Here is a 27,857-nt window from a genome sequence, read left to right as displayed (position 1 = left end):
TCAGTGTCCAATAGTGGTATCATCAATGTCAATAATTTTGGCCCAGGTGCTCTGTTTCTCCTCTCTCAAAGCTGCTTCATACCAGGGTCCAAAGGCATTGGCTTCAATGCCATTGGCCTTGGCAATATGCTGCAGAACTTCTAGCTTGCTGGTTTCTGCATAAGCTCTTGGACCCCACAGGAATTCATAGCAGGCAGGATCACTTTTAGGCACCTGCTGGTACTTTAAGTACCTTTCCTGTACCCAAACTTTAGTGATGAGCTTCCTGGGTTCTCCAAAGATATAATCTTTGCTCCCAGCATACAAGCCGATCATATTCAATAATTTCCACAACTTCTCCTCAGCAATGCGGTTGCCCTTTGTGAATATTAGACTGAGGATAATTATCAGGAGGCCATTCTTAGGCATGATCTGATCTTTGCTCAGTATCTCATCACAGGTGAGGCCTAGTGTTTTGGCAAAGACATAGGTGTGGTCAATGGAGTCTGCTTCCTTCACATCTATGCCAAAGATTTTTTCCATATGGCCACAGGCTTTCCTGAAGATCTCAACAAAGTATTCTTCATGCTCTTTGATGACCATCTCTATCATTTCTTGCTTTGTGATGGGTTCCTTTGTTAGATATTTTATACACAGGAACAGTACCACCTCAACCATCTTGTTGTGTAATGCATCCATGAGCAAGGCCTCCATTTCTGATGAGCTGTGTGAAGTGCTTGGCATGGTGTAGTCTTGAGCTTGGATGCCCTTATCCAATTTGCTTGATGGACTGGCAAATGAGATGATTGCTTGCTGAGAATTCTGAAGAGCCCTTGAAGCTTCAGAAGAGGTGGCCTTCTCCTTAGCTGTGGGAACCTTAGCATCTGCTAGACCCAGTTTCTTACTTAGAGACTGAAGGTTATATTCATACCTGCAGCTCTGTGTCTTCCAACCATGAGAAATGATGACTCACACGTGTAGCAGGCAGGAGGGTGCACAAGACACTGACCTAGAGAAAAATAGTAAGTGACCTGAGCCAAGAAAATCTCGTTTGACAACTAGGGAAGACAAGTGTTTCCCTTATGTTGCTGACCAGCAGAGTATGGAACCTCTGCTAACATGAGCCTGGGAGTCGGACAAAGGTCTTCACTGAGATACTTGAGATGGCAATATGGGGAAGCTTTGGGGAAAGACATCTGCCCAGAGTGTCCCATGGTTGGCAACAAGGGCAAGGGAGGTTTCTTTCCGGTTCTGTGCCCGAGATGGAAGTTCCATTGAGTTGCCCGTGAGGAGGCCCTGCACAACCTGCCTTCAGTCTGTCTGCAGGCAAAGACGTCCAAATGAGTTCTCCGAATGGCTAGATGACAAGGGTGTGTTCGTGTGGCACCCTCTGTCTGGAGATAGTTACTTTGACTGCCCCTTCTGTGTGACCACCTTCACACCTATCTCACATCCCATTTCACCTAGGAAGCCATCCCATGTGCTCTCCTCTAAAGTGGAGAAAGACCACGTCTGAGGACGCTACCCCAGTCAGAGCACTATCCCTTGTAATAGCAGGGGCAGGAAGTGGCTGGGCTTCCCTCTCTCATCAGGAGGGGGCCTCTAGGATCAACCCAGCACCCCCTCTCTTCCGTGGACCTCAGGCCTTTGGGCCTGTGAAGAGATGGACAGAGGAGCGACTCTGCCCATGACGTTCCATGACAGTTGCGGAGTGTTTCAGTGCCTCTGAACCTCTGTTGGGGGGGGGGGTTGGGGGCCTGCCTGAGGAGACTCATCTCCCCTCTGGTCGGATCTGGGCCTTCACTACCCATCCACCTGGACCCCAAGGTTGAGCAGAAAGCGTCTCCCCGCAGGCACACGCGAAGGATGTCGGGAAACCTTGTATCCGGGGTTTTGAGAAAGGCCACGCCCAGCGTGAGAGCAACCTGTCAGACGCAAGAGCAGAGCGTCACGGTTCTTCACTCCTGGTAACCAGTGAACACCCAGCTTCTGGTGATTGCGTGGCCCCCCATCCGTGTTGGAAAGGAGAAGTGAGTTACCCCTGCCAGCTTTCCCTGAAGCTGCCGGTGCTGACTTCCAGGTGGTGGAGGTTCAGTTGGGTCTTTTCTTTCCGGGGATGAGTGGCTCTTCACCCATTTGAAATATCTTCATTTTGTCTTCAGGAAGCATACTGGGGGAAATGTGGAGAGTTGGTAGCTGAAGGATCAGGAGTTCGAATCCATCAGCCACGCCCGGCAGGTCAAGGATGAGACCATATTTACAGTCTGAGGAACCTTTTCATGAGTCTAGCTAGATGACAGCGGGTTTGTGATCCCTAGGGGTGTAATGCGGAAACTCTGGCTGCCACCCTGAAGGCATGCGGTTCGAATCCACTGGCTGCTCGGCGAGAGAAAGCTGGGCCACCCCATCCTGTGTGATTTACTGGAGGCTCAGCGATGGGTTGGTTTCGACCTCGCAGTTCACAACAACGGGCTCAAGTGGCTGACGCAAAGGTGGCATGTCCCTGATGATGCTCTGAGGGAGAAAGGCGATCACATTCCTTGTGATGTACAACCTCGGAAAACTCGGTGGAGGGTCTGTGGATTTGGCTCTGCCTCGACTGAAATGAGAGGCTAACTGGGTGGAACTCTGTGGGCTGTGGATGTGACATGGATCCGGTAAAGATTGTTGTTGTGTGTTGTCGAGTCGGAACCGACCCACAACTGACCCTCCAGCGGGTTTTCTGAGGCAGTTCATCACATGGGAGGAGATTGTCCAGCCTTTTCCCGCGGGTCAGCTGCTGGATTCGAACCACGTGCCTTCGGGATTGCAGCACAGCTTCTTACTAGGGAAATTGACACACTCGGAGCATAGTTCTACTCTGACCCACATGCTTATGACAAGGCAGAATCAACTTGCAGGCAGTGGGTTTGGTTCCTTTGGTTCAAGAGATCCGTGGCCTCTGTCAGATGTCTGCATTTGGCCAATTGCAACCCTTGCAGAAAAAGGGTTTTTGGCCCCAGACTAGATGCTAGAGGAGTTACAGTGCTCCTGACAGGAGAGATGGGGTGTGAGAGAGGATTCACAGGTCGTCTCTTCTCCAGCCTGTTGGAGTCATTGGAAAGTTTATTTCCTAAGAGATTCGCAATCCTGAAGCTGGGGGCCGTAGAGGGGAAGGGGCCACTTACTTAAAATGGCCTAACATTGTATGGATTTTAAGTTTTTAAACCCTCATGTATTGTGTGAAATACAGTTCAGGCCTCTTCCAGATGTATGTATAATACAGCTTTGTACCTCCATATATCAGTAGATAGATATTTACTACATCCACAAAATACATGTATATGTTGCATATAGAAAGACATAATACATAAATATGCATATAATTTCATGCATGAATAATTTTACTATGTAATTTATTGTTAAAAATACTTTTGTATTTGTAGTTGATTATTTACATTTTTAGTAGGTTATCTATTTACATTTTATGTGAATTAGCTATATTTATATATTCATTATCTATACATATGTATAATGATATGCATATATATGTGTGTGTATGTGTAAGTGTGTATATGTCCCTTATCCACTTAAATGGTTTCAGGTTTTTATTCCCATGCATATACCTTGGGAGTCATTCAACATCATTGAATTTCTTCTTTTCCACTCTCCTGATGTTACTCCTCAACTACTGAGGAATTTCTTCTGGTTTCTGTGATGGATCAAGGGCAGAAGTTTAAAAACTCTCCTTTTCTCTCTCCTGTCAGATGTCATTCATTGTAGGTTTTTATGAACATTCCCCAACTTTGTAACCTCTCCCACAATAAACACAATACTAGTTTAATATCCACTCTACTGCAGGGATTTCTTATATTTTGTTGCTTAAATTAGTTTTATTGTTACTATGTAATTCTGTTTTCATTCTTCTTTCTGTTGCTTTCCAGGCTTGATTTTGAGAGCAGAATGAATATAGCATTCAGACCTTGATTGGCATCCTGGCAACTAAAAGTAAGGTGCTAAATCTGTAATTTGAAAACTGACATCTTAGACATTCTGTTCCCCATCAATGAATATGGTAATACCAATCTATTTTTACCTTTACTGAAATGTACTGGTAATATTTTATAGTTGCCTTCTTATAGATAATGTACATTTTTTAGCCTTCTTTAATACTTTTGGGATGGTGTTGCTGTTGTGAGTTGGATATTTTCTGCGACATGTTCTAATTTGTTTTTTCTGTGTGCAAAGCTTTTAATTTGTTTATGGTGGCTTTAGAATCAGTGTATTTCCAAAATTGTTTTACTTGAACATTCCACATGCTGCATTACCTAGTCTTAACATTTTTTTTTTACATAAAGTATCACATTGCCAACACATTTGTTTTATTTTTTCACATCATGTTTATCTTGATAGTCATAGATCTGCCTTTATGTTCCAGTACAGTTTGGAAGAATAGAGGTGAGTGTCTTGTTTTTTTTTACTTTTATGGGAATTCAAGTGTTTAGGAAATGGAAGTTTTCTATTATTTTGCCAAAAGTTTATGTTATGCACTCATTTTGAAATTCTTTCTAAGGCTTTTTGTGTGTCCATTAATGTGTTAATTTTTTTCTGTAGTAGTTTGTTAATGTGGAGTATTAAAATTGAAAGCAATTTTTGAGGTTAAATTATATATTCATTTCTTAAGCACAACTTGTTTGTTCATTTAACTCACTACTGTGTTGAATAAACTAGTAATTTATGTAGACTATTTTCTGCTCTGTGTGTGGGCCTGTCGCACCCATGAGTTGACCTCAACTAGATTTTTAATCACAGAGAGTTAGCCTGTGGAAATGAGTTTCTCTTCTCCTCTTTTTTTTTTTTTTTTAAGTATGCGTTGAAGTGTTGACACAGGATTACAAAGAGTTTTCCCTTTGTCATTTGGAAAAACTAAGCTCTAAAACTGTTACATTGTACAACTTTTTAGGGTGGCTTCAACTTTGCATATTTTGCTTGCATTTTATATTTGTGAAGAAATTTGTTATATTGTTTTTATGAAGAGTTGTCCCTTTCACTTAGGATTTTATTTACAACTTGACAACATATTTATCATTAAATCCTTTTGAATGCATTATTACCACTAACACATAAATCAATGCAATTGAATAGTATCCTTAATCGAGTGTATTTGATACAGCATCAAAATCATCAGTGCCTGATCAACCTGGTTCTAACTCTTCCTTCCCCCATCTCTGCCATTGGAATAATAATAATCAGTAAATGCAAGATGTTATAGCACCTCTCAAGTTTTCCAATATGCAATTTTAAAAGAAAAGATACCTTAATAAGCATAAACACAATAAAATTATCATCCCTAAAAAGTGAAATAAGTACACAATATCTAGCAGTCTTATGGGGTTTTTTTTTTAATTCTTTGACTTGATGTCCATATATGGCTTAAACATTTTGATTTTTCTGTTCCATAAGTTTGTTTGTTTTATTTTGGCTAGTGCATAGGTTCGTCCACTTTACCTCTTTAATTCTTGCAAATTGTTGTTCTTGTTGCTGAAAAAATGTTTATTTTCCTGAATTCAATATTTGGTGTCCTTTTACTGTGTTCTTCAACTCATTTTAAATTGGTAGTTAGGAGTAGGCACTAAATGAGATTAAATTTTTGTTTCGTTTGATGTTTTTGGTTTGTGTGTGTGTGTAGGTGTACTTTGATGCTTTTTGCTTATTCATTTATAATGTTTACCAGAAGTGGTTTTAAATTTTCAAATAATTGTTTTTTGTTAGATGGTCCTACTGTTTGCTATTATTTCTATACTTCATTATTGCTGACCGGCTTTGTATATGCTTATTCCCGATGGTTTTTTAATTGCTTAGGTGTTTTAAATACTTAGTGTTTTTTTTAAATTTATTTAACATAATGCATTTTCCTATGAATACCACTTGGGCTTTAAGTTTATTGTTTGCATATATATGCATTTCTGTGTGCTAATTGAATTATTTGAAATTTTTACCTATTGAATCTATTACTCTATTACTTATGGTAAGTAACTCTGGTGGCCTAGTGGTAAAGAGTTGAACTGCCAGCTGAAAGGCAGTTGGTTCGAATCCACCAGCTGATCCATAGGAGGAAGATGAGGATTCCCCTCCTCTGTGATTTACAACATCTGAAAATCCACTGGACGGCCAGCTATGAGTCAATTCTCACTTGATTGCACATAACAGCAACAGTACTATTACTTACAGTACATGCAATAACTAAAAAACAACTGCCATCATAAATACCCAGATGTTTTAGCCACATAATCACTTTGTTGTTGAGCACCATCAAGTCATGATGGTTTCATAATCACAAGAGAGTAAAAATAGGAAAAGTAGAGGATAAAAGACATAATATTATTTGTAGGAGGGTCAGGGTTATTGTTATTAAGTATAGAAGAGTCTCAAACATAATTTAGCTGCTTGGTGACAGAGTTAGCATAAATGCAAAGAATTAATACATTAGAAAAATCCAGTGACAATCTGAAAAGATGGGGTAATAGTGGGCATAGATTAATGGTGATTAATTTTATAAGACACAATGTATAGGAGTGGCTATATGAAACACAATGCGAATGAAGGACTGTGTGGAATACGATGTATATGATTTAAAAAACTTAATGCAGAAAAAATCTATACAGTTAGAAAAAATTAATATGATTTGTCACTTGAAATAGTGGATTATCTAGAGAAATGGAAACCTTATAAATAACACAGAGAAGTTCTTGCAGGGGATTGATTCCACAGCTGATGGAAGAACCAAAAGAAAGAGTTGAGGAACCCAGTGATTAGCAATATGAGGTTTGTCACTTCCACCTCTAATCTGAAAGGACAAAGATAAGATTATTACTGGTACCCAGGTGTTCAGTTCAATGGGCTCTGGAACTGTGGTGGGCTAGTCTGATGAGCACTGGAGCCCTGGAGAAAATGTAGTTATTGAAGAAGAAGTCACCTGATGCACAGAAAGGAGGAAAGTTGCTACTGCTCTGTCCTTTTAAAGTTTTAAAATTCCACCAAACACTGTCCATCATGGGTGACCAATATCACATTTGGCACATCAGGGTCACAGTGTTCAGCATCACAGCAACCACGAGTTACCTCTGTACAGCAAATGGACAGACTAGTGGTATACCACCTAGAAGAATGTTTGACCAAAAATAATTAAAAGTAGGCCTGAGGGACACAGATGAAAATCACCCACCTTTGGCTTGGTAGCATCACTTTCTGTCCATTAGGCCCACTAAGCTCTATGTTGTTAAATATTGTCGAGTTGTATGTGACGCAAAGCATCCCAAAGTTAAATTCTTTGTATAACATAAACTCTGAGCTATTTTATGGTCACAAGGGGAAATCTATGCGACTTAACGGCCACTGTGCCTGCACCTTTTTTTCTTTTGTATTGGTTCTTGGATGTATTTTTCATTGGTCAGTAACTTTGTGTATCTTTCTGTATTCCCAGAAAAAAAAACCTCTCAATTCTTGTTCTTCCGTTTCACTCTTTGTGTACCAGTTTATGTTTCAAGTGACTTTTGCTCCAGGTAGGCTTATTTCAACTGAGACCATCTGAATGTGCCTTTCTCTTCAGATCTTAGAGTGATGGCTCATCCTGTTCACTTCTCACATCTAAAAACCCCAGGTTTCAGTTTGTCTGGCATTTTCTTGTTGTAAGACAGGATATAATTCACTTCAGTCTTTATGTGCTACAGTTGCAAGCAGAAGCTCTATAAAGATACTTTTAAAATGATAATAGACTATTCTAAAGCAATTTTTGCTTTATGGAAAAACTATGCACAAAGAAGATAGAATTCTCATATACCTGGTTCTCTCCTGCATGCTAAGTTTCCTATTATTAACATCCTGCATTTCTGTAGTCCATTTGTTAGAACTTATGAATCAGTGTTAATATGTTGTTGTTTAATGTTGACTCAGAACCAACCCATAGCTGACCCTCCAATGGGTTTTCAGAGACAGTACATTGCACTCTGAAATTCTTCCACAGAGCAACTGGTCTATTTGAACCACATGCCTTTGTGTTGGCACTGCAATTCCTTATCACTAAGCCCCCAGAGCTCTTAGATACAGCTCTGGTGGCCTGGTGGCAAGAAGCTGCATTGCAGTCCTGAAGACATATGGTTTGATCCCATCAGCTGCTCGTTTCCTCCCATGTGATTACTGCTTCTGAAAAGCCCCTGAAGCGTCAGCTATGAGCCAGTCCCGACTGGGTGATGTGCAACAACAGAGATAGAGATAATGCTATTCCTAGATTCCAGTAGTGAACGAAAGATTCATTCTTTGTTTTGTGTGGTTCTGTGGCTTTTGACAAAAGTATTATGCCATATGCCTACCACTGCACTATCATACAGAGTACCTGCACCTAGTAATTCCTTCTCACTGTATAACGGATTCTGTAATTGCTGTCGGACTTTCATGAATATGTATGTAATTTATCAAAACATACAGATATTGTGGACATTCAGGTGATTATTTTGCAATTTTCTTGTGGCAAGAAGCTGCACTGTAATCTTAAAGGCACATGGTTTGAAGTCACCAGATGCTCCACAGGAGAAGGATGGGCAATCTCCTGCAACTAACTGCCTCTGAAAACCCTTCGGAAGATCAGCTATGGGTTGGTTCCCACTTTACAGTATACAAAACAGCAATAACAATTATAGTCTTCACAAAAGTTTACAGGAGAGTTGTATTTTCATTCATTCATTGTTGCCTATTTTCTTCCTTCTCCCTTCCCCAATCCACTTTGCAATGCACCTCTTACTCTGGACTGTTGTCATATATACACCTAATCCTATATTCCTTTTAACAGTGTTTCCTTCGTTTGTTACAATGCAGTAGTCATTATTAATCCACTTCCCTAGTTCTCCTCCCCCATGTCAGTCCTGCTTTATAACAGTGGTGTTATGCAGTGTTTGTCCTTTTGAGACTGAAATATTTCAGTCAGCATAATGTCCTCCATGGTTACCTATGTTGTATAATGTTTTACAAGTTCCTTGGTTTTCAATGCGGTGTAGTACTCCATTGTGTGCATATACCATAGTTTTCCTATGCATTTGCTGATGGCTAGTTGGGTTGCTTCCATCTCTTTGTTACTGTGGATAATGCAGCAATAAACATGGGTGTGCATACATCTGTTTGGATGGTGTCTCTGGTTACTTTAGTCTCTATTCCCAGTAAGAGAATTGCTAGGTCAGATGATAGTTCTGCTTCCAGCTTACTAAGAAAGTGCAAGACCACCTTTCATAGTAGTTGTACCATTTTACATTCCCACCAGCAGTTAATAATGATCCCAATCTCTCCACAACCTCACCAATACTTGTTGTTTGCTGCTCTATTGAACTTTGCTGAGTTGTTTTGATTTGTATCTCTCTTCGGGCTGATGATTTTGAGCATTTCTTCATATGTTGTTTGCCATCTGAATGTCATCTTCAGTAAGGTAGTTTGGATGCACCAGCAGCTGCTGAGTGTAATGCATAGCCTCTGAAAACCTGCTGGAGGCTTGGCTGTGAGTTGGTTCTGACTTGACAACAATGAAAAGCAAAAAGTTAGTGAAAAACTCAAGCCAAGACTTTTCTTCTATGTTTTTCTTAGAAGTTTTATTATAGTTCTCATATTTCTATTTCCTATTTTTTCATTTGGAGTGATTTTTAAACTAGGATATTTGATATGGAACATTTTTTTGTGTATGGAGAGCAGCCAGGAAATTAAGAGATGCATTGCATTGGGAAAGTCAGCTGTCAGGGGCCTCTGCAGAGTACTGAAGAGCAGTGATGTCAGGCTGGAGACTAAGGTGCACCTGATCCAGACCATAGTCTTCACAATTGCGTGCTATGCGTCAGAAAGCTGGACAATGACTAGTGCTGATAGAAGAAGTGATGCCTTTGAGCTGTGGTGTTGGAGAAGAATGTTGACTATACCATGGACTACTAGGAGAACAAACAGGTTCATCCTGGAGAGGGTCAAACTGGACTGTTCCTTGGAGGCAAGGATTCTGAAGCTTCGTCTAACATACTTGGGACATGTTGCAAGGAGGGACTGGTCCTTGGAGAGGACTTCTTGGGTGGGTGAAGGGACAGCATAGGAGAAGACAACACTGAATGAGATGGATTGATTGATTGGGATAATGAGGGTAAGTGTGTCAGAGACAATAAGGTTGGCATAGGATAGAGCAGGGTTTAGGGCTTTAGGAGTTTAGGTTTAGGAATTTAGGGTTTAGGAGTTGCAAGCAACTTGACAGCACTTAACAACAAAAACATATGAATATTCACTTGTTCCAGATCCAGTTGTAGAAAAGATTGTTCTTCTTCCTCTAATCTTTCTTTGCATCTTATGAAGAGTAAGTTGTCTATATAATAATATATATGTTAGTCTGTTCTGGACTCATAGTCTGCTCTGGTGCTGTATATCTATAGTTATGTGAATTGTACACTGTCCTAATAATTGTTAAATGATACATAAACTTGAAATCAAGTAGAATAACCTTTCCAACGTTTTTATTATTTTTGTCTATTCTAGGTCTTTTTTATTTTCTTATTAATATTAGAATCAACTGGTCAATTTCAACACAAATACCTTCTGAGATCTTAATTGAGATTGAACTGAGTCTGTCAATGAGTTTGTGAAGACTTAATATTCAAATATTGATTCTTCCAGCCTATAAATAAAAATACATACATATATGAACTATGTAAGCAAACAAATATAAAAATTTTAAAATACATACACATATAAATATATTACCATTTATGTGGGTATTGGCTGATTTTTATCTACACATTTATTGTTTTCCATATACATAGCTTCTACATCTTTTGTCAGATTTATGTCCACATAATTTATAGTTTATGATACCACTTCAAGTTGCACTGTTTTTAATTTTAGTTTTATATAGTTTGTTGCCGGCATATAAAAATACAATTGACTTTTGCATATTGATCTTATATCTTGAAACCTTGCTAAACTCAGCTATTAGTTCTTGAAGCTTTTTTATATAGAATTTTCTGCCTAGATAGTCTCGGAGTCTGTGAATAAAAGAATTTTGTCTTTGTCCAGTCTGGAGAGATCAGACCTATTCCCTTGGTGCATTGAACACTTCCTCCAACAAAAGGTGAATGAAATACGTTCCTTTTGTGGTGAACTCATCAGTTTTAGTGTAATACCTAGAATTAATTTTTTTTAACATTTTTGAATGCTGTGGAGAGAGAGGAATTTAGCACACATTTTTTAAAGCACAAACCCCATCACCCCAAACCATAATTTATGACGAAAAGAGCCAGGTGTTAGTTTCTGATGGGGCAAATGTTCTCATGGAACACCTAGAATTACTTTTGTTGTTAAGTGTCGTCAAGTTGCTTGTGACTCATAGTGACCCTATGTAGAACAGCTCTGATCCCTTCTCTATCCTGAGCCAACCTTATTGTCCATCCAGGGCAGCATCTGTTTGTTGACATATGTCAGTTGTTATGTCATCAATTCCTGGGGCCTTGTTTTTCTGCCAGTTCCTTCAAAGCAGCTTAAGCTTCCTCCTTCACCATCATAGGCTCTTGATCACCTGTTGTTTCTTGAAATTCTCCTGTGTCAGCCAATTCTTTTTAGTATAGTGACTCTATTTTACTCCTAGGATCACTGAGTTGCAAGGGACTTGTTGGCACATAACAGTCCAGACACTAGGTAATATAGAATGGATGACAAAAGAATGAATCATGGATTTAAGGTGACTATGGGAAACAGTCTCACAGAAGTAGCCTTTCCTTTCCACTAGTGCCACCAGAATTGAACATGAGGAGCGGTATCAGCTCTTTAAAATGATTTTGAAGACATCTTATGACACATCCATTTCACCAAGTCTAGCATGTTGGTCTTTCTAGAAGCCCCCAGAAGAGTCCATCATAGTGCATTTTTTTGTTATCTGCATATTTTTTTAATTAATTTTAATGAAAGTTTACAGAGACTTAGGGTTTCTAGTCATTTCACTGTTGCACTTTTCTCCCTGCCCATCCCCTCCCCACCATTCACTCTTCTCCTTGAAAAGTAAAACTCTTTTCATTGTTATGCAATCCTTCCTCCCAAGTCTGCTCAACTGTGCCACCTTCATTCTGGACTCTTGTCATGACAATAATACCCAATCATGTATTCCTTTTAAACAGTTCTCTTCTTCATCTGTTTCAGTGCAGTAGTGCATTGTAAAGTCTGGGCCACCTCAGGGCTGCAGAGGTTTGAAAGAGTGCCTTGGTGACTAAGCGCAGCCCTTGGCCTAGGAAGGGATATATGCATATATGATTTAGCTACATAATTGCTGCTATAGCAGAGATATCATAAGTGAGTTACTTTAATGTACACAGTTATTCTCTAAAAGTTTAAGTGGGCTAGATGCTTGAATTCAGGATGTTGGATCTAGGGGTAAGGATTTCTTTCTCTGTTGGTTCTGGAGGAAGGACTTTGCCTCCCTTCATCATCTGTAGGCTTAGAATTCCTTGGAGATCTCCATATGCCTTGACATCCATCTTTTTCTGAGTCCTAGGAAGAGATTAATATTTTTTAATTTTCACTCTCAGTTTTTCTTTGTTGGTGCTACAAAAGTTTCCCTTTTTTCTGCTCACTTCTCTTTATATCTTTAAAAGAGTAAAAATGATACAGGTCATAGCCCATGGAACCTCCTTTAACATTAGATCAGGGCTGTGACATAATTAAGGCTTTTGCATACCACCGTAATCTCCTTGAACCTGATTGGTTTATCACATGTCAGATTGCTTCATAGGAGGGTGATTACATCATTACATATCTGCTTCCAATCATGTCTCATTAATGACATTAACATTAGGACTTGTAGCATAAAGAAGTTTAATCACATTAAAACGACCTAGCTAAAATCTAATCCTGCCATATTAATCATGGTTTAGCCAATCATAGCCATGCAAATCATGGCCTAGTCAATAAAATCTCCCCTCACTAATAAAATAGGTATTAGGATTTACAACACAGAGATAAATGAAAAATCATGGCCTAGCTAAGTTGATTGATCCCTGATTGGGATGGATTGACACAGACACTGCAGCAATGGGCTCAAGTGTGTCAGATTATGGGATTCAGATACATTGTTTATAGGATTGCTTTGACTCGTCTTTGACTTGACAACACCTATTAATATAATAAACCAAGTTGATACTTCTTTTGGGATTACACAGTTCAGTCAGTGACATCATGGAAATTGTCATTTGACAAGAATTGTTTAAACAGAGAACTGAAACCTCCGTTACTTGGTTGGAATGAAATATCTAGTCTGTTTTTGTGTACATCTGGGAAAGAACTAGAATGGCATTGAATCAGCATTCCAAAATATTTATCAGTATTAAAATGAAACATCCTATCCTACTTAAATGGAGAAGTATTTAATATTTCTTCAAATAATTGAAGAAGAATAATTTAACAGATAGATCCAGCCAGGAATCATGCTTAACAGTGGGGATAATTTTAATTGAGACTAACAGAAGTAAATAGATTTTATTATAGATGTAATGTACATACTTGTAATATTTTTTAGACAATGAAGGCATGTGTAATGTAGACTATAGATGTCCACTGAACTCCTTCCTTACCCTACCTAAAGAATTCACCACTATAAACTATTTCAGTGTGTTCTTTTGGAGGATTTTTATGAGCGTACAAACACCTGAACAATTTAAGAATATGGTATCTCCTTAAATGTACTGTTGAGCATCTTGCTCTTCCTTTGGTTTAGAACAGTTCCCTTGTTGATTCATAGATGTGTGTGTCTCGAGTTTCACTGCTATTGTGTTGGAATTGACCCATAACTGATCCTCCAGAGCTTTTGCAGAGGCAGTAAATTGTACGGGCAGAGATTGCCCATTTTTCACCTCAGGAGCAGAATCGTGTGCCTTTGGGTTGGTAGCACAATTTCTTATCACTAAGCCACCAGAGGTCTTAGTTTCAATGTCTTGTACAAATGCACTGTAAGTCAATGTTCCCTTTTGAGTGGATTTTTAGGAATTTGCAGTTTCTGAGATAACCAGCAGTATGTAAACATTCTTACATTTCCATTGTAGTTTCCTAATGTGTCTATTTATGTAGGTTATTTAAAAAGCCAACCAGTTGCTGTGAAGTCAGTTCTGACTCACAGCGATCCCACATAAGACAGAGTGTAACTGTGTTCCATGCAATTTTCAATGGCCGTGATTTTTCTGAACTGGATTTCCAGGTCTTTATTCAGAGGTACCTCTGGGTTGATTCTGACCTTGGATCTTTCAGTGGAAGCCTAGTGGATAAGGTGCTTTCCTGCCAACTTACTGGCACCTGGTTGGAATCCAACAGCTATTCTGCTGGAAAAAGATGGGCAATCCTCCACATGTGCTTTACTGCCTCTGAAAACCCACTGAAGGGTCACCTGTATGTCAATTCTGCCTCAATGACCCTTAGCAATAGCAGTCTTCCAGTTAGTAGCTGAACTTATTAATGGTTTGCACTATCCAGACAGGAATGGCTGCATCAAAAAGTATGCACACTTTATAATTTGACAGGTACTGTCAAATTTTTCTACAAAGTTGCCATACCAATTTACACTCTCCGAGTGCAAAAAAAAAAATACTTAGTTTTCTACATTCTTGCCAACACATTTTATTCTGTGCCAATAAGATTAGAGAACTCATATCGTAGTGCTTTAATCTGACTTTTAAAATTATTAGTAAAGTTCTTTTAAAATTCATGTAGAGCATTAATATTTCTTATTCCATGAATGCTTTTTAATTTTCCTGTCAGATTTGTCTTTATCAAAGGCCTTAATATAGCAACAATAACCATGATTGCTAAACTTTTCAAACATTTAATAATATGCCAGGAATATTTTAGCTATTATTTTAAATAACAATAAATTTATTATTAGTTAATAATAAATTACTAACAGAACTAAAAATCATAATGGTCAGGTTTCCTGGACTGGATGCAACTGATGAGACTTCTGAAACTACAGTGCTTAGTCATCCTTCAAGCCTGGAACTAAACTTACCCTCAAAACTCTGGCTCAACTCTCATCCAAACCATAGACAAAGCTATAAGATGAGCAATAATGCCAGGGTGATACACACACCTTATCACAAACAACCATATGATATCAAAAGGACAGCATTTTCTCTGGCATAAAACTCAGGAGGCAGGAAAGGGTAGGATGAGAGAATTAATGGAAATAAGAATCATAGGAGGGGAGAACTGGAGAAAAATATAATATCATTGTAATAGTTGTTGTTAAGTTCCTTCAAGTTGTGGACAACTCATAATGACCCTGTGAACGAAAGACCTGAACACTTGTATAACTTTCATCATTTCTCCAATTTCACAGTTGCTGGAGGTAAGCGATGTTGGAAGTGGATGCCACTCCTGCTTCCATGTTTTAATCAGGGAGCTCCACCAAACACTAGCCACCATGGGGAACCATTATCGCATTTGACACGTCAGTGTCACAGTATTCAGCTTCACAGCAACCACGAGTTAACTCTGTACAGCAAATGGACAGACCAGTGTGCTATACCACTTACAAGAATGTTTAACCAAAAACAATTAAAGCCAGGTCTGAGGGCTGCAGATTAAAATTACCCACCTTTGGCTTGGTAACATAAAGTTAAGTTGCTGCGCGGGAATGTGAATTCTTGGAGTTTAGCTCCAGAACTCAGACTGGAATAACATTAAATGTCTGTATTAATTTGGAAAAAAATTTACATTTTTGAGCCTTTTCTTGGCCACAAATGATCATGCAATTATATTTTTAAAGTAATTTTTTCAAACAAAGCTTAATAATTTTATACTTAATGAGCTTGTATACCTTTTGCTGGATTAATTAATATCTAGGTACCAAGTAATTTTTTTAAGATGGGTCACTTTAATATTTATATATATAAATACTGAAGGTAGAAAGGTGGCCAGTCTTCTCCCATATGATTTACCGCCTCACAAACCCAAGGGGGATCAGCTTAACCATTCTGATGAGTTAACAGCAATGACTTGACTAATTTTTATTGTAATTTCTTAGTTCTTTTGCTAGTTTTGGAAAGAAAAGTGGCTTTTAAAAATTTTTTTATATTACTTGAATCCATGTATTAGAACCTTCTCATAAGTTCCCAAATCTTGGTTGTGATTATTGTCAATATTATTTCTTCTTATCTAAATCTAGTATTTTGTTTTGTTTCTCTTTTCTTGTTTAACCATCCCTGCCAGATAATAACTTTATTAAAGTGTTGACTAGAAGAAGTCCTAGTCCAGTTTTCAGCATCTATAGAATTTTAATGAATATAAAACATAATCAAGGTTCTACAGAGGCATGTAGTCAAAATCCCCCAAATCTGTTACCATCTATGTAAACACTCAGGCTTTATGGGCCTAGTCTGTAGAGAGTTGCACTGCTGATCCAAATGCAGGATCACTGCCATTCAAATACAACAGTGGCTCCAAGAGAAGAAAAAATATGCGATCTCCTCCCATATAATTTTAAAACTTTGAAACCCCAGTAGCCAGAAACGAGATGCAAGTTACATAGGTTTGACAGAGGATATTTCTACATCATGTTGTTGTTGCTATGTGCCGTCGAGTTGCCTATAACTCAGTGACAACTCATACATAGTACAACAGTTCTGAACTTCATTGTCTCTGACACACATGCCCCCATTACCCCAGTCACTGAGTCAATCCATCTCATTGAGGGTCTTCCTCTCTTGTGCTGTCCCTCCATCCTACCAAGCATGATTTCCCTCTTCCAAGGACTGGTCCCTCCTATCCATGTGCCCAAAGAATGTCAGATGAAGCCTCAGAATCCTTGCTTCCAAGGAGCAGCCTGGTTTCATTCTCTCCAGGACTCATCTGTTTATTTTCTTGGTGGTCCATGATATGTTCAGTACTTTGTTCCAGCACCACAACTCAAAGGCATCAATTTTTTTTTGTCTGTCATCCTTAGTCGTTGTCCAGCTCTCTGATGCATAGCAAGTTATTGTGAAGACCATGGCCTGGATCAGGTGCACCACAGTCTCTAGACTGACATCTTTGCTCTTCAGCACTCTAGAGAGGTCCCTGGCAGCATTTGGTTTTGATTTCCTGACTGATGGTACCAGTCAAATTGACAGACTTATAGTGACTATACACGACAGTTCAAGCTCTGGCTCAACCCTGCACCCTCTTCATAATTACTCCTAAGCAGGGATTGTTTTTGACTAAAACTCATAGTGATCGTAGTAATAGAGCTGACCCTGTCCTGTGCCATCCTCATGATCTCTGTCCTCAAGCCAACTACGACTCACAGCAGTCCTCCTGTGAACAACAGATCTGAACTTTGCTATCCTGCGACATCCTCATCGCCTCTGTCATTGTCAAGCCCATTGTGGCAGTCACTGTGTCAATCCATCTTGAGTCTCTTTCACTGACTTTTTATCCTTTCCCAGCATGATGAATCTCTCCTGAAAATATACTCCAAGTATGTGACATGACGTTTCACCATCCTGGTTGCACTTTTCTCAAGACAGATTTACTTGTTCCTTTGGCAGCCCTTGGTGTAGTCCGTACTCTTTGCCAACACCACAGTTCAGTAGTATCAATTCCTCTTTAATTTTCCTTATTCATTGTCTAACTTACAAATGCATAGAAAGGAATTGAAAGTTACTGTGACTTCGATCAGCCACAAGTTAGTTTTTAAGCTGACATCCTTACTCTTTAACACTCTAAATAGGTTACTGACAGCAGATTTTCACAATTACTCCAAGCAGGGATTAGTGGTATTTTTCTTCCATAGTTGAGGCAACTGGAGGTTATTTATTCCATGCCACATGGGTAGTAAGGGGTAAGAACAAGATTGTGTGATTCCATACTTTTAACTACTCTGTCAAATTGACTTAAAGTGTCTTTTCATGTTTTTACTTGAAGCAGCAGATGGAACTGCTCTCTCACTTGCCTGTAACAAAATAGCAGCTAGGGTAGATTATATTTATTTGGAGCTTGTGAGGGAAATACAAGCCATATGAAATGATACCTATGTGGAATTATAAAAAGAGGTCTCTATCTGCCAGTAAATTTCTTCGTCTTTGCTGATTTAATGGTATGCAGCCTGAGCGGGCTATGTTCTCCAATAACGTGATGTTAAATGGAAATGCAAAGAAGAGTGAATAGAATGTCTTTTATGTGAAATATTTATTGGTGAACTCTTCCCAGAGGAGTTTCTCATCAGAAATTTTACATATAAAGTCTGATGGTTTTACTTTATGATAGATTGCACTGACATTTCTAAAATTGATATAACTGCACATTTTTTGTTCATAAACTATTTTTCTCAAGTTGTATATCTAAGATAGAAGGCAGCTTTCCCCCCTATTTAGAGCCTCTCAGAAAGTGTTGGCTAGTTGTATTGGAAGAATACCTACCTTTTCCCCCCCCTTCTTTTTTTAAATTTATTTTTTATACTACCTTTTTTAAAAAATGGTAATTTGATGAGTAGAGAGGGGGTGGGTAAAGGAAACAAGAAGGATACAGTGTGAAAAACAATGTATATAAACTGGAAGCAAACCAGTATAAAAGAAAAATTTTGTTAAAAAAAAAAAGCTAAATGTGACTGTCCTTCACTTTTTGCCTTGGCATCAGAACTGACTCATAGTTCACCCTGAAGTGGGGTTTTGGAAGCTATAAATTGTACAAGAAGAGCTTACCCATATTTCTCACTTGGAACCTTTGGTGAATTTTAACCATCAGAGAGGCACTGCTTTTGAGCTAACTTTGTAATTTCCTACAGATTACACCACCAGAGTTTGACTTATTCTGAAATAAGGCAATTAATTAATTTCTGGAGCTCTGGTGTCCTAGGTGGCAAAGAAGCTGTGCTGCAATCCCAAAGGCAAGTGGTTCAGGGTTACCAGCTGATCTGCAGAAGTTAATCCTGTAGATTTAACTGGCTCTGAAAACCCACCAGAGGATCAGCTATGGGTCAGTTCTGACTCTATAGTACACAACCACCACCACAACCTCTTCATTGGAATTGATCGCCTGCCAACTAGCCATGGAAACCAGTTCACAGCATCCCAGAGCTGTATGATTCTCTTGTTTGATTTTTTTTTTTAATTTTCTATTGATTTGCTTACGAAGTTCATACACTGTATTTTTCACACTATTTTTTATTCACATTGTGTTTCATTCCCATTCATTATGTTTTCTAAAAGTAATCACCATTGGACTGGTAAAGAAAACAAATCACTTGTTTTATAGCTTATAAGCAACGTTGTTGCTATGTGCCCTCAAGTCACCTACGACCCATAGCAACCCTAGGTACAACAGCTCTAAAGGCTGCACTATCCTGAGCCAATCTCACTGACTCTGACACGGCTATCGCCATTGCTGTATCTATCCATTTCATGTGGGGTCTGCCTCTCTTGTACTGTCCCTTCACCCTTCCCAAGCATGATATCCTTCTCCAAGGACAGGTTCTTTTTGACCGCATTGACAAAGTATGTGAGACAGACCTTCAAAAATCCTAGCCTCCAAAGAGAAACTTGGTTTTACCCTCTCCAGGACAGACTTACTTGTTTTATTGGGGCTCCATGGTATGCTCAATACTTTTCTCTGGCACCACAGCTCAAAGGCATCGATGGTTCTGTCATCCTTAGTCCAGCTCTCTGAAGCATAGCAAGTAATTGTGAAGACAGTGACCTGGATCAGGCACACCTTAGTCTCTAGATTGATATCTTTGCTCTTTAGCACTCTGGCAAAGTCCTTGACAACAGATTTTCGCAGTGCAATTGGTAGTTTGATTTCCTGACTGCTGACGCCAAGAGAGCTGATTGTAGAGCTGGGCAAGCTGTAATTGTTAACAGCTTCAATCTCTTCTCCATCTTTCAGTGACCTCTATAAGTGACATTACATGGATAAAATTCAAGCAAGTTTTGTTTTGCATTTCTTCTTTACTCACTAACAAGATTTTTTTAATCGATTACTTTTGCTGTGATGGTGAAGAGCAATTTTCCCCAAATTTTTATCTAATGCTAATATCCTGAGAACTAGCAATGGTTTGTCTATAAGAAAAGGAATTTCATAGTATACTCAATTTTGAAAATCCAGGTGCTGCATTTTTTACCTTTTGGATGCAGAACTGTAGCAATCAAGACATATGAGGAGTTCTGCAGCTAATTAATACCTGGTGGGTGGTGGTGGTTGTGTGTGCTATTGAGTCGCTTGCGACTCATAGAGACGCTATGTACAAGAGCCCTAAACCCTGCTCTATCCTGTGCCAACCTCATTGACTCCAACACATCTACTCCCACTGCCCTAATCACTGAATCGATCCATCTCATCAAGGGTCTTGCTCCCCTGCACCATCCCTCCCCTCTCCCAAACATGATGTCCCTTTCCAAGGACCAGTCCCTCCTTGCAACATGCCCAGAGTATGTCAGACAAAGCCTGAGAATCCTTGACTCCAAGGAACAGCCCGACTTGACCCTCTACAGGACAAACCTGTTTGTTATCCTAGTGGTCCATGGTATATTCAACACACTTCTCCAGCACCACAGCTCAAAGGCATTGATTCTCTATAGCGAAGACTATAGCCCAGATCAGGTGCACCTTAGTCTCCAGCCTGATGTCATTGCTCTTTAGTACTTTGGAGAGGTCCCTGACAGCTGACTTTACCAATGCAATTTGTCTCTTAATTTCCTGGCTGCTGGTACCAAGAGTGTTGACTGTGAAGCCCAACAAATTAAAATGGTTAACTATCTCAATCTCTTCACCATCCGTACTGACGCTACCAATTGGCCCAGTGGTGAGAATCTTTGTTTTCTTGATGTTCAGCTTCAATCCGTATTGAAGGCTACAGTCCTTGAGCTTCTGCAGCAAACACTTCACGTCCTCCTCAGTTTCAGTGAGCAGGGTTGTGTCATCTGTGCAACGCAGGTTATTGATGACTCTTCCACCAATCTTGATGCCTCATTCCTCCTCGTACATCCCAGCGGTATAGAGACAGAATATATCCCTGGCAGAACCCCTTCCCAGTTTTGAACCATGCAGTGTCTCCTTGCTCTGTTCTGAAGACTGCCTCTTGGTCCAAGTATAGGTTTCGCATAAGCACAGTCAAATGTTGTGGGATTCTTATTCTCAGAGTCAGCCACAGCTTGTTGTGATCCATCCACACAGTCAAATGCCTTTGCATAGTCAATGAAGTGCAGATAGACATTCTTTTAGTACTCTTTGATTTCTGCCAAGATCCATCTAACATTAGCAATAATATCCCTAGTACAATGGCCTCTTTTAAACCCAGCCTGCACATCTGTTGACGTGTTGCTCCAGTCATTTGTGGATAATTTTCAGCAGAATCTTTCTTGGATGTGATATTAATAATATTGTTCGATAATTTCCGCACTCCGTTGGGTCACCTTTCTTTGGAATGGGAACAAATATCAATTGATCTCTTCCAGTCAGTTGGCCAGCGGGCTGTCCTCCAGATTTCTTCGCACAATTTAGTGAGTACATCCAGGGCAGCATCTTTTTGTTGAAATATGTCAGTTGGTATACTGTTAAGTCCTGGAGTCTTGCTTTTAGCCAATTCTTTCAGAGCAACTTGAACTTCCTCCTTCATCACCACAGGCTCTTGCTCATATGTTATTTCATGAAATTCTTCAGTGTCAGCCAATTCCTTCTGGTGAAATGACTCTGTTTGCTCCTTCCATCTTCTTTTAATGCTTCTTGGATCATTTAACACTCTTCGCAAAGCATCCTTAACACGTTGCCGCACACTTTTTAAATTGACGGCTGTGCTTAGGAACACATTTGCCGTCATTTGCGGTAACGTATTAAGTATTGTCACTTGTGGCTTGAATTTTTCAACTCCTTCAGCTTAAGAAACGCTGAGCGAGTTCGGCCCTTTTGATTTTCTGCCTCCAGCTCTTTGCATATTTCATTATAGTATCTTTCTTTGTCGTCCTGAGCTGCCCTTTGAAATTTTCTGTTCAGCTCTTTAATTTCTTGATTTCTTCCTTTAGCTTTGGCATCTCGGCACTCTAATGAAATATTCAGAATCTCATCTGACATCCTTCTTGGTCTTTTCTTTCTCTTCAGCCTTTGTAATGATCTTTCGCATTCTTCATGGACGATATTCTTGATATCCTCCCACAAATCATTTGATCTACGCTCGTGATTAGCATGTTTATTTCCATGTCTTGAATTTATTTGATCTTGGAATTTTTATGGTGCATCAGTTTAACATGTTCTGGTACACCAGTGTTATGCTACAGACTGGTAAAAGCTTATGTACTGGGGGTATAAAAACACAGCTAAACCAGCCGTGGGTGCTGTTCCATATTTTTGTTCTTAATAGTTTTTGTGCTGTAAGCCAGTGGACTAATCTCTCCAAGCTCCATGATTACATTTAACTTGTACTGTTATTTTGAACGTTACATGAAATAATACAATGGAAGTTCAGACACTGTGGCCATTCCCTATCAATCTCATCCTCATATTCCTTGTCACATCTTCTTCTTCTTCCTCATCAGTAGAGGTCCTCTGCTGGCATCAACGTTCCTCCCATGCTTCTTTTCCCGTGCAGGATCACCAGCCATGCGACAACTTCCTCCGGCCTCTGCGCCTTACTCACAACTCAACCATATTTCTGGTAATGGTTCTGTTCACATTTGTCCTGAATCTGTTTGATTTCAGAAACTCCTTCAGTCCTTTTCAGTGAAATCTACTTATAACGCACCCTTAGATAAATGAGTGTGGATTGATTCAGTGACTGGGGTAATCGGGATGCATGTGTCAGAGGCAGTGTGATAGGGACAGGATAGAGCAGGGTTTAGGGCTGTTGTACACAGGGTCGCTATGAGTCACAAGCGACTCGACAGCACATAACAACAACAACAATCCCTGTTTCTGTTTACAATTTATTAGATAACTGACAAAAGAGAAAGAAAACTCTTTCTCATACACATAGTACACAAAGTAGAGATAATACCAATTAAAAAAATATTCCTGGCAGGTGCTGACTTCTCATTTTTGGGTGATTTTTGAAACACACATGGGCAAGGTGTATAGCCCAACTACAAATGGCACAAATAGACTAAAGACAGCAACGACAATCACCAATATGCAGCAGCAAAATACAGGACTTTTTCATTTGGGATTTTTGAACAGTTCTTAAATGGTTTTTTAAATGCTTTTTAAAACGGTTTTTAAATGCTTCCCAAGGAGTTGTCAGGATTTAGAAATTGTATGGAATAAATTAGTGTCACAAATATTTTACATTACACATAAGGATGGATACAATTTTATTATTAGAAAATCAGTTTCTTCCCACCCTTGCTCAAAAATAAAAGGTTGATGAAATATTTAAAGAATGATTTGATTGGGTGCCAAATTATTAGCCATCCTGTCGGTGCCACTGTTTCTCATCTGCCTCTGCATGTGGAGGAGTGACAGGGAATGAAGCTACTGAGATCAACAGAGGACAAATAACTCGCAGACCATATCAACAGAAAATACCAAATTTCTCTTGAATGCCGTTAGAAGCTGTGGAAAGGATTGGCAGAAAGAATAGTATAATTAAAAGCAAGAAATCCATGTAGGGGGTTGCTAACATAGTCCAAGTTTGAAACAATGAAGGGTTAAACTAATTGGTGCTGGTGGAAATGAAGAGGCTGTTGGACAGACATTTTTTGTTAAGAGGCAGGTGCCACATGACTTAGTGAATGATTGGGTGTGGAGGATAAGGTAGAGGTAGAGATCGAGAATGACTTAGTCATCCATTCATTCCCCAAATCTAATCTATTTGTGCCAGAAACTGCTGAAGTTTAGGAATTCAAAAGGGGAGTAAAACACAGGTGGTTGTTGTTTTTTAATTCAAGTAAAATAAGTAGAAACACATATAAACAGTTAAATGGTAGTATGATTGCCCTCAACTGCTCATCTAGGAGTTCTAACCCACTCAGTGACCCTGTAGGAGAAAGGTCTGGTCATGTGCTTGCATAAAGATCAGTGAGAAAACCCTGTGGAATAGTTCTTCATTGTAACACATGAGGTTGGCAGGGGTTGAGATTGATTCAGTAGGCAGTGTTTTGGTTTAGTCTGGTAAGAGACACCCAAGATGGTGGAAAAGACAACCCTGAAGGGCAAATATAGTTTCAGAGGTTCCTATGGATTAGACAAGGCTCTTGTTAGGTTGCAGCACAGTTGAGCTTCTCTTTCTTCCTGCTCTTGCTCCCTTCCACCTACTTCAAGGGGTATTCCAAGGGTGCACCTTAGTAAATATCCATTCAAGAGCTAATTTCTTACTGAACCCAGCCTACAGTTGTGACCTGTCCTTGGAGAAGGACATCATGCTCGGAAGGGTGGAGGGACAGTGCAGGAGAGGAAGACCTCGGATGAGACAAAATGATACAGTATCTGGAGCATTGCAGGTTGGTGTGTCGGAATTAGTGAGACTGGCTCAGGACAGGGAAGGGTTCAACAACAACAACATACTATAATGGGTTGTTTGTTTTTGTTTTTTTTTTAAGCCTCTTGTTTAGAATTAACAAGACCTCGGGGAGGGCTTTTGTATTTAAAAGACTGTTACTGTATTTTGGAGGAACATTATTCTAAGTGGTACAGCACTCTTCTGTGAATATGCTCTATTGAAGTAACATGTGGTTGCTGTGATGCTGAACCTTTTGCCATTGGGGTGTCAAATGTCATAACTGTTAACCATAGTGGAGAGTGTTTGTTAGAGCTCCTAGTTTAAGACAGGTTTTGAGGCAGGAGTAGCATTCACTTCCTAAACAACATGTCCCTGGAACTCTATGAACTTTGTTAAATGGCGATTGTTCTAGAGAGGCTTCAGGCCTTTAGTTCATAGGGTTACTATGAGTCATGCTTGGCTCAACAACAATCAACAACAGTGAATGTAAATTGAATTGATGAATCTTGTTCATCTTAGTTTTGCTACTGACTATGAAAATAATCTTCCTTTGATCTTTGTGAGGGTGTGATAGGTCATGTGCTATGATTGGAGAATTAACTATTAGGTATGCAAATACAGGCATAAATTAATACCTGGATTCTCTTATTATTAAACCATGTTCATCCTTGAGGATGCCTCAGAAGAACTGCCATGAGGGGAAAATACTTGGCTTTTAAGAGATCACTAAAACAATTTGAAAATAAAATAATAAAATGAATAACATTAAATATATATAATAAACTGATAATGTATAATAATATCTATCCATCCATCCTGCTCTCTATACCTTTCTATCGATCTATCTATCCCCCCTCCCTTGTCTCTCTTTTTCATTCTTTATATCAATCTTATCTCTCTATCTCTCTCTATCTCTATATCTATCTATCTATCTATCGATCGATCGATCAGTTTAACCTGGACAGGGTGAAACCAGGCTGCTCCTTAGAGGTAAGGATTTTGAAGCTCCTTCTGACATACTTTGGGTCTGTTGCAAGGAGGAACCAGTCCTTTGAGAGGGATATTAAGCTTGGAAGGGTGGAGGGGACGGCACAAGAGAGGGAAAAACCTGGACGAGATGGATTGACTCAGTGACTAGGGTAATGAGGCAGGTGTGTCAGACAATGATGTTGGCTCAAGATAGAGTGGGGCCAGGGCTGTTGTACATAGGGTTGCTATGAGTTGCAAGAAACTCAACAGGCATATAACAACATCATATAATATATAATATCTATCTAATGCAAGAAACTTTTTAAAACATTGTATAAAGTGAATCAACTCAGCACACCACATAAAATTTTAGCCTCTCACTTCTTAGTTTTGCTCTTTGTAGAAAAAGACCTTTCCTTTTTTTATTTTTATCACACTATAATAACTAGATTGATACTGCAGATTACCACTTCCTAGAACACGAACAGTTGTTAAATGTAATTGATTTGAAAGGAAAAAATTGTTGCTTTCATTTGAAATTCATTTTTGTCTATGGGCAGGTCTCTACTGGTTCAACAGACCTGAGTGGATGAGAAATTGTACTCAACCAATTGTTTGTTCTTATCCAAACATTTGTTTATTAATTAACAAAACTCTGGATTCTCTTAGATTTTATGGCATTCTAGAGATGGTGTTATCTGTTAGCCATGTAACTTCTTAAGAGCTTTCTTGTTATGAATCAATTTTGGGTTTTTTACTTAAAACTTGAGGAAACATCAAATTTAAATATATTGATATTTTGTAGTGCTTTCTCTTTTTTTTGACAGTTTTATAACTATCTGACAATCAGCTGTTAGTTTTCATCCACATTGACGGTCTGTAGATTTTTGAAAGTGGTGACAGGTACATAGGTAACCAGTGTATCCAGCTTGTTTGGGGAATCTTCATCCTCATTACGTTTTCTGGACAACCGTACACGGATGCGGTATGGGACATTCCTTATTCCTTCGGCCCAGACAGCTTTGTTAAGCCTGGTGTCAATGCGAACATCTGGTGTTCCCATCTCCTTCATGGCAAATTTCCGGATCTCCTTTAGTGCTCGAGGAGCACGCTTCTTAAATCCCACTCCAGGGATGCGCTTGTGAATGTTGATGGTGTACTCTCTGGTCACCACTTCGTTGATGGCAGAACGGCCTTTCTTCTTCTCACCACCCTTCTTTGCGGGGGCCATAGCGCCGGAACCAGGCGGGGAAGCTGTAGTGCTTTCTATACTTAGAGTTCGCTAAGTAAAAGAATCACCTCACAATTGAACAGAAACCCATAGTCAAACTAAAAAGAAACTAGTAGCTTCTCATTTTATTTGTTCAAAGTGCAATTTCCCTCTGCTCCCAACACAATTTACTAAATAAATACAGTCTAATTACCTGTCAAAAATGTATTTTTTTTATAATACAGAGATTTTTCTACCATTTAGTGATTATCTGGAACCTGGCCAAGTAGGAATCATATACCAACTACTGAATATCGCACTCAAAGTCTCCTTAAACACAAGAGGCTTAGGGAGCGTTGAAACATAAACCTATTAGGGCTCAATAGCAATCTGCTTCAAGCATTTGTTTCAAACGCACAAAGCTGGTTTTTTACCTTATCAAAGTAAATATATTATTTGTGTTATTTCAAAGCATTATTTAATGAATGTCTGTAGTCCAGGACATACTGTCTAAATCGACACACTGATCCAGCCCTGTATTAGGAATGCACTTGTTTAATTGACAGAAGGCAAAATAAAGGCCCAGATGCTCACATATTTTCAGGAAACTCTGACACTGAGATGCCATTAATGAAGGTCATTTTGAGAAAGCCTAAATGTGAAACTATCAAACATGTGTTTGAAAAATCATGACTGAACTTCTGTTGATTTCAAAATGGAAAAAAAAAAACCCACCCATCAGTTCTCAGGGTTTGTGGTAAATTGTGTCATTTACTCCTGTTACTCATCTGTATGTCCATTTTGCTGCAGTGTCCTCACAAATGAAAATTTGAGTTGTTGAACAATTTATGTACAAACTAAGGAAGCACACTGCCAGACCCTGTGCTGTCCTCATGGTCTGTGCCATGCTCAAGCTGGTTGTTGGCAGTCACTGTGCCAAGCTGTCTTCCTGAAGGTCGTTGTCTTTTTTCTTACCCTCTACTTTACCAAGCATGAGATTCTTTTCCAAAGGCTGGTCCTTCCTGATAGCAAGTCCAAAGTATTAGAGACAAAGCCTCGCTATCCTCCCCTCGAAGAGACATTCAGACTGCACTTCCAAAACAGATTTGTTTGTGCTTTTGGCAGTCCATGGTATAGTCAGTGTTCTTAATCAACACAATTTAAAGAGACCATTCTTTTTCAGCCTTCCTTATTCAATGTCTGACTTTCAAGAAGTTTGAGCAAGGAATTGTGATTTACCATGAATAATTGGTAAATGTAACAGCTCCAAAT

At 39.2% G+C, this 27,857-nt stretch overlaps 1 protein-coding gene across 1 annotated transcript; it reads right to left on the bottom strand.

The window, feature by feature from the left end:
* Positions 1–26,606, bottom strand: LOC102869663 (melanoma-associated antigen 11-like). Its single transcript, XM_006881896.1, has 3 exons — positions 26,451–26,606; positions 1,787–1,904; positions 1–863 (listed from the first exon to the last, which is right to left on the bottom strand). The coding sequence occupies exons 1-3, from the start codon at positions 26,604–26,606 to the stop codon at positions 1–3; spliced, it is 1,137 nt and encodes a 378-aa protein (XP_006881958.1).
* Between the last annotated feature and the right edge of the window lie 1,251 nt (positions 26,607–27,857).

This window comes from Elephantulus edwardii, unplaced genomic scaffold, assembly GCF_000299155.1.
Source record: "Elephantulus edwardii isolate Elephantulus edwardi_28Jun2011 unplaced genomic scaffold, EleEdw1.0 scaffold00016, whole genome shotgun sequence".
Taxonomy (NCBI): domain Eukaryota; kingdom Metazoa; phylum Chordata; class Mammalia; order Macroscelidea; family Macroscelididae; genus Elephantulus; species Elephantulus edwardii.
Note: the sequence above shows the minus strand (reverse complement) of the source record. Positions and strands in the feature narration are given on the sequence as shown.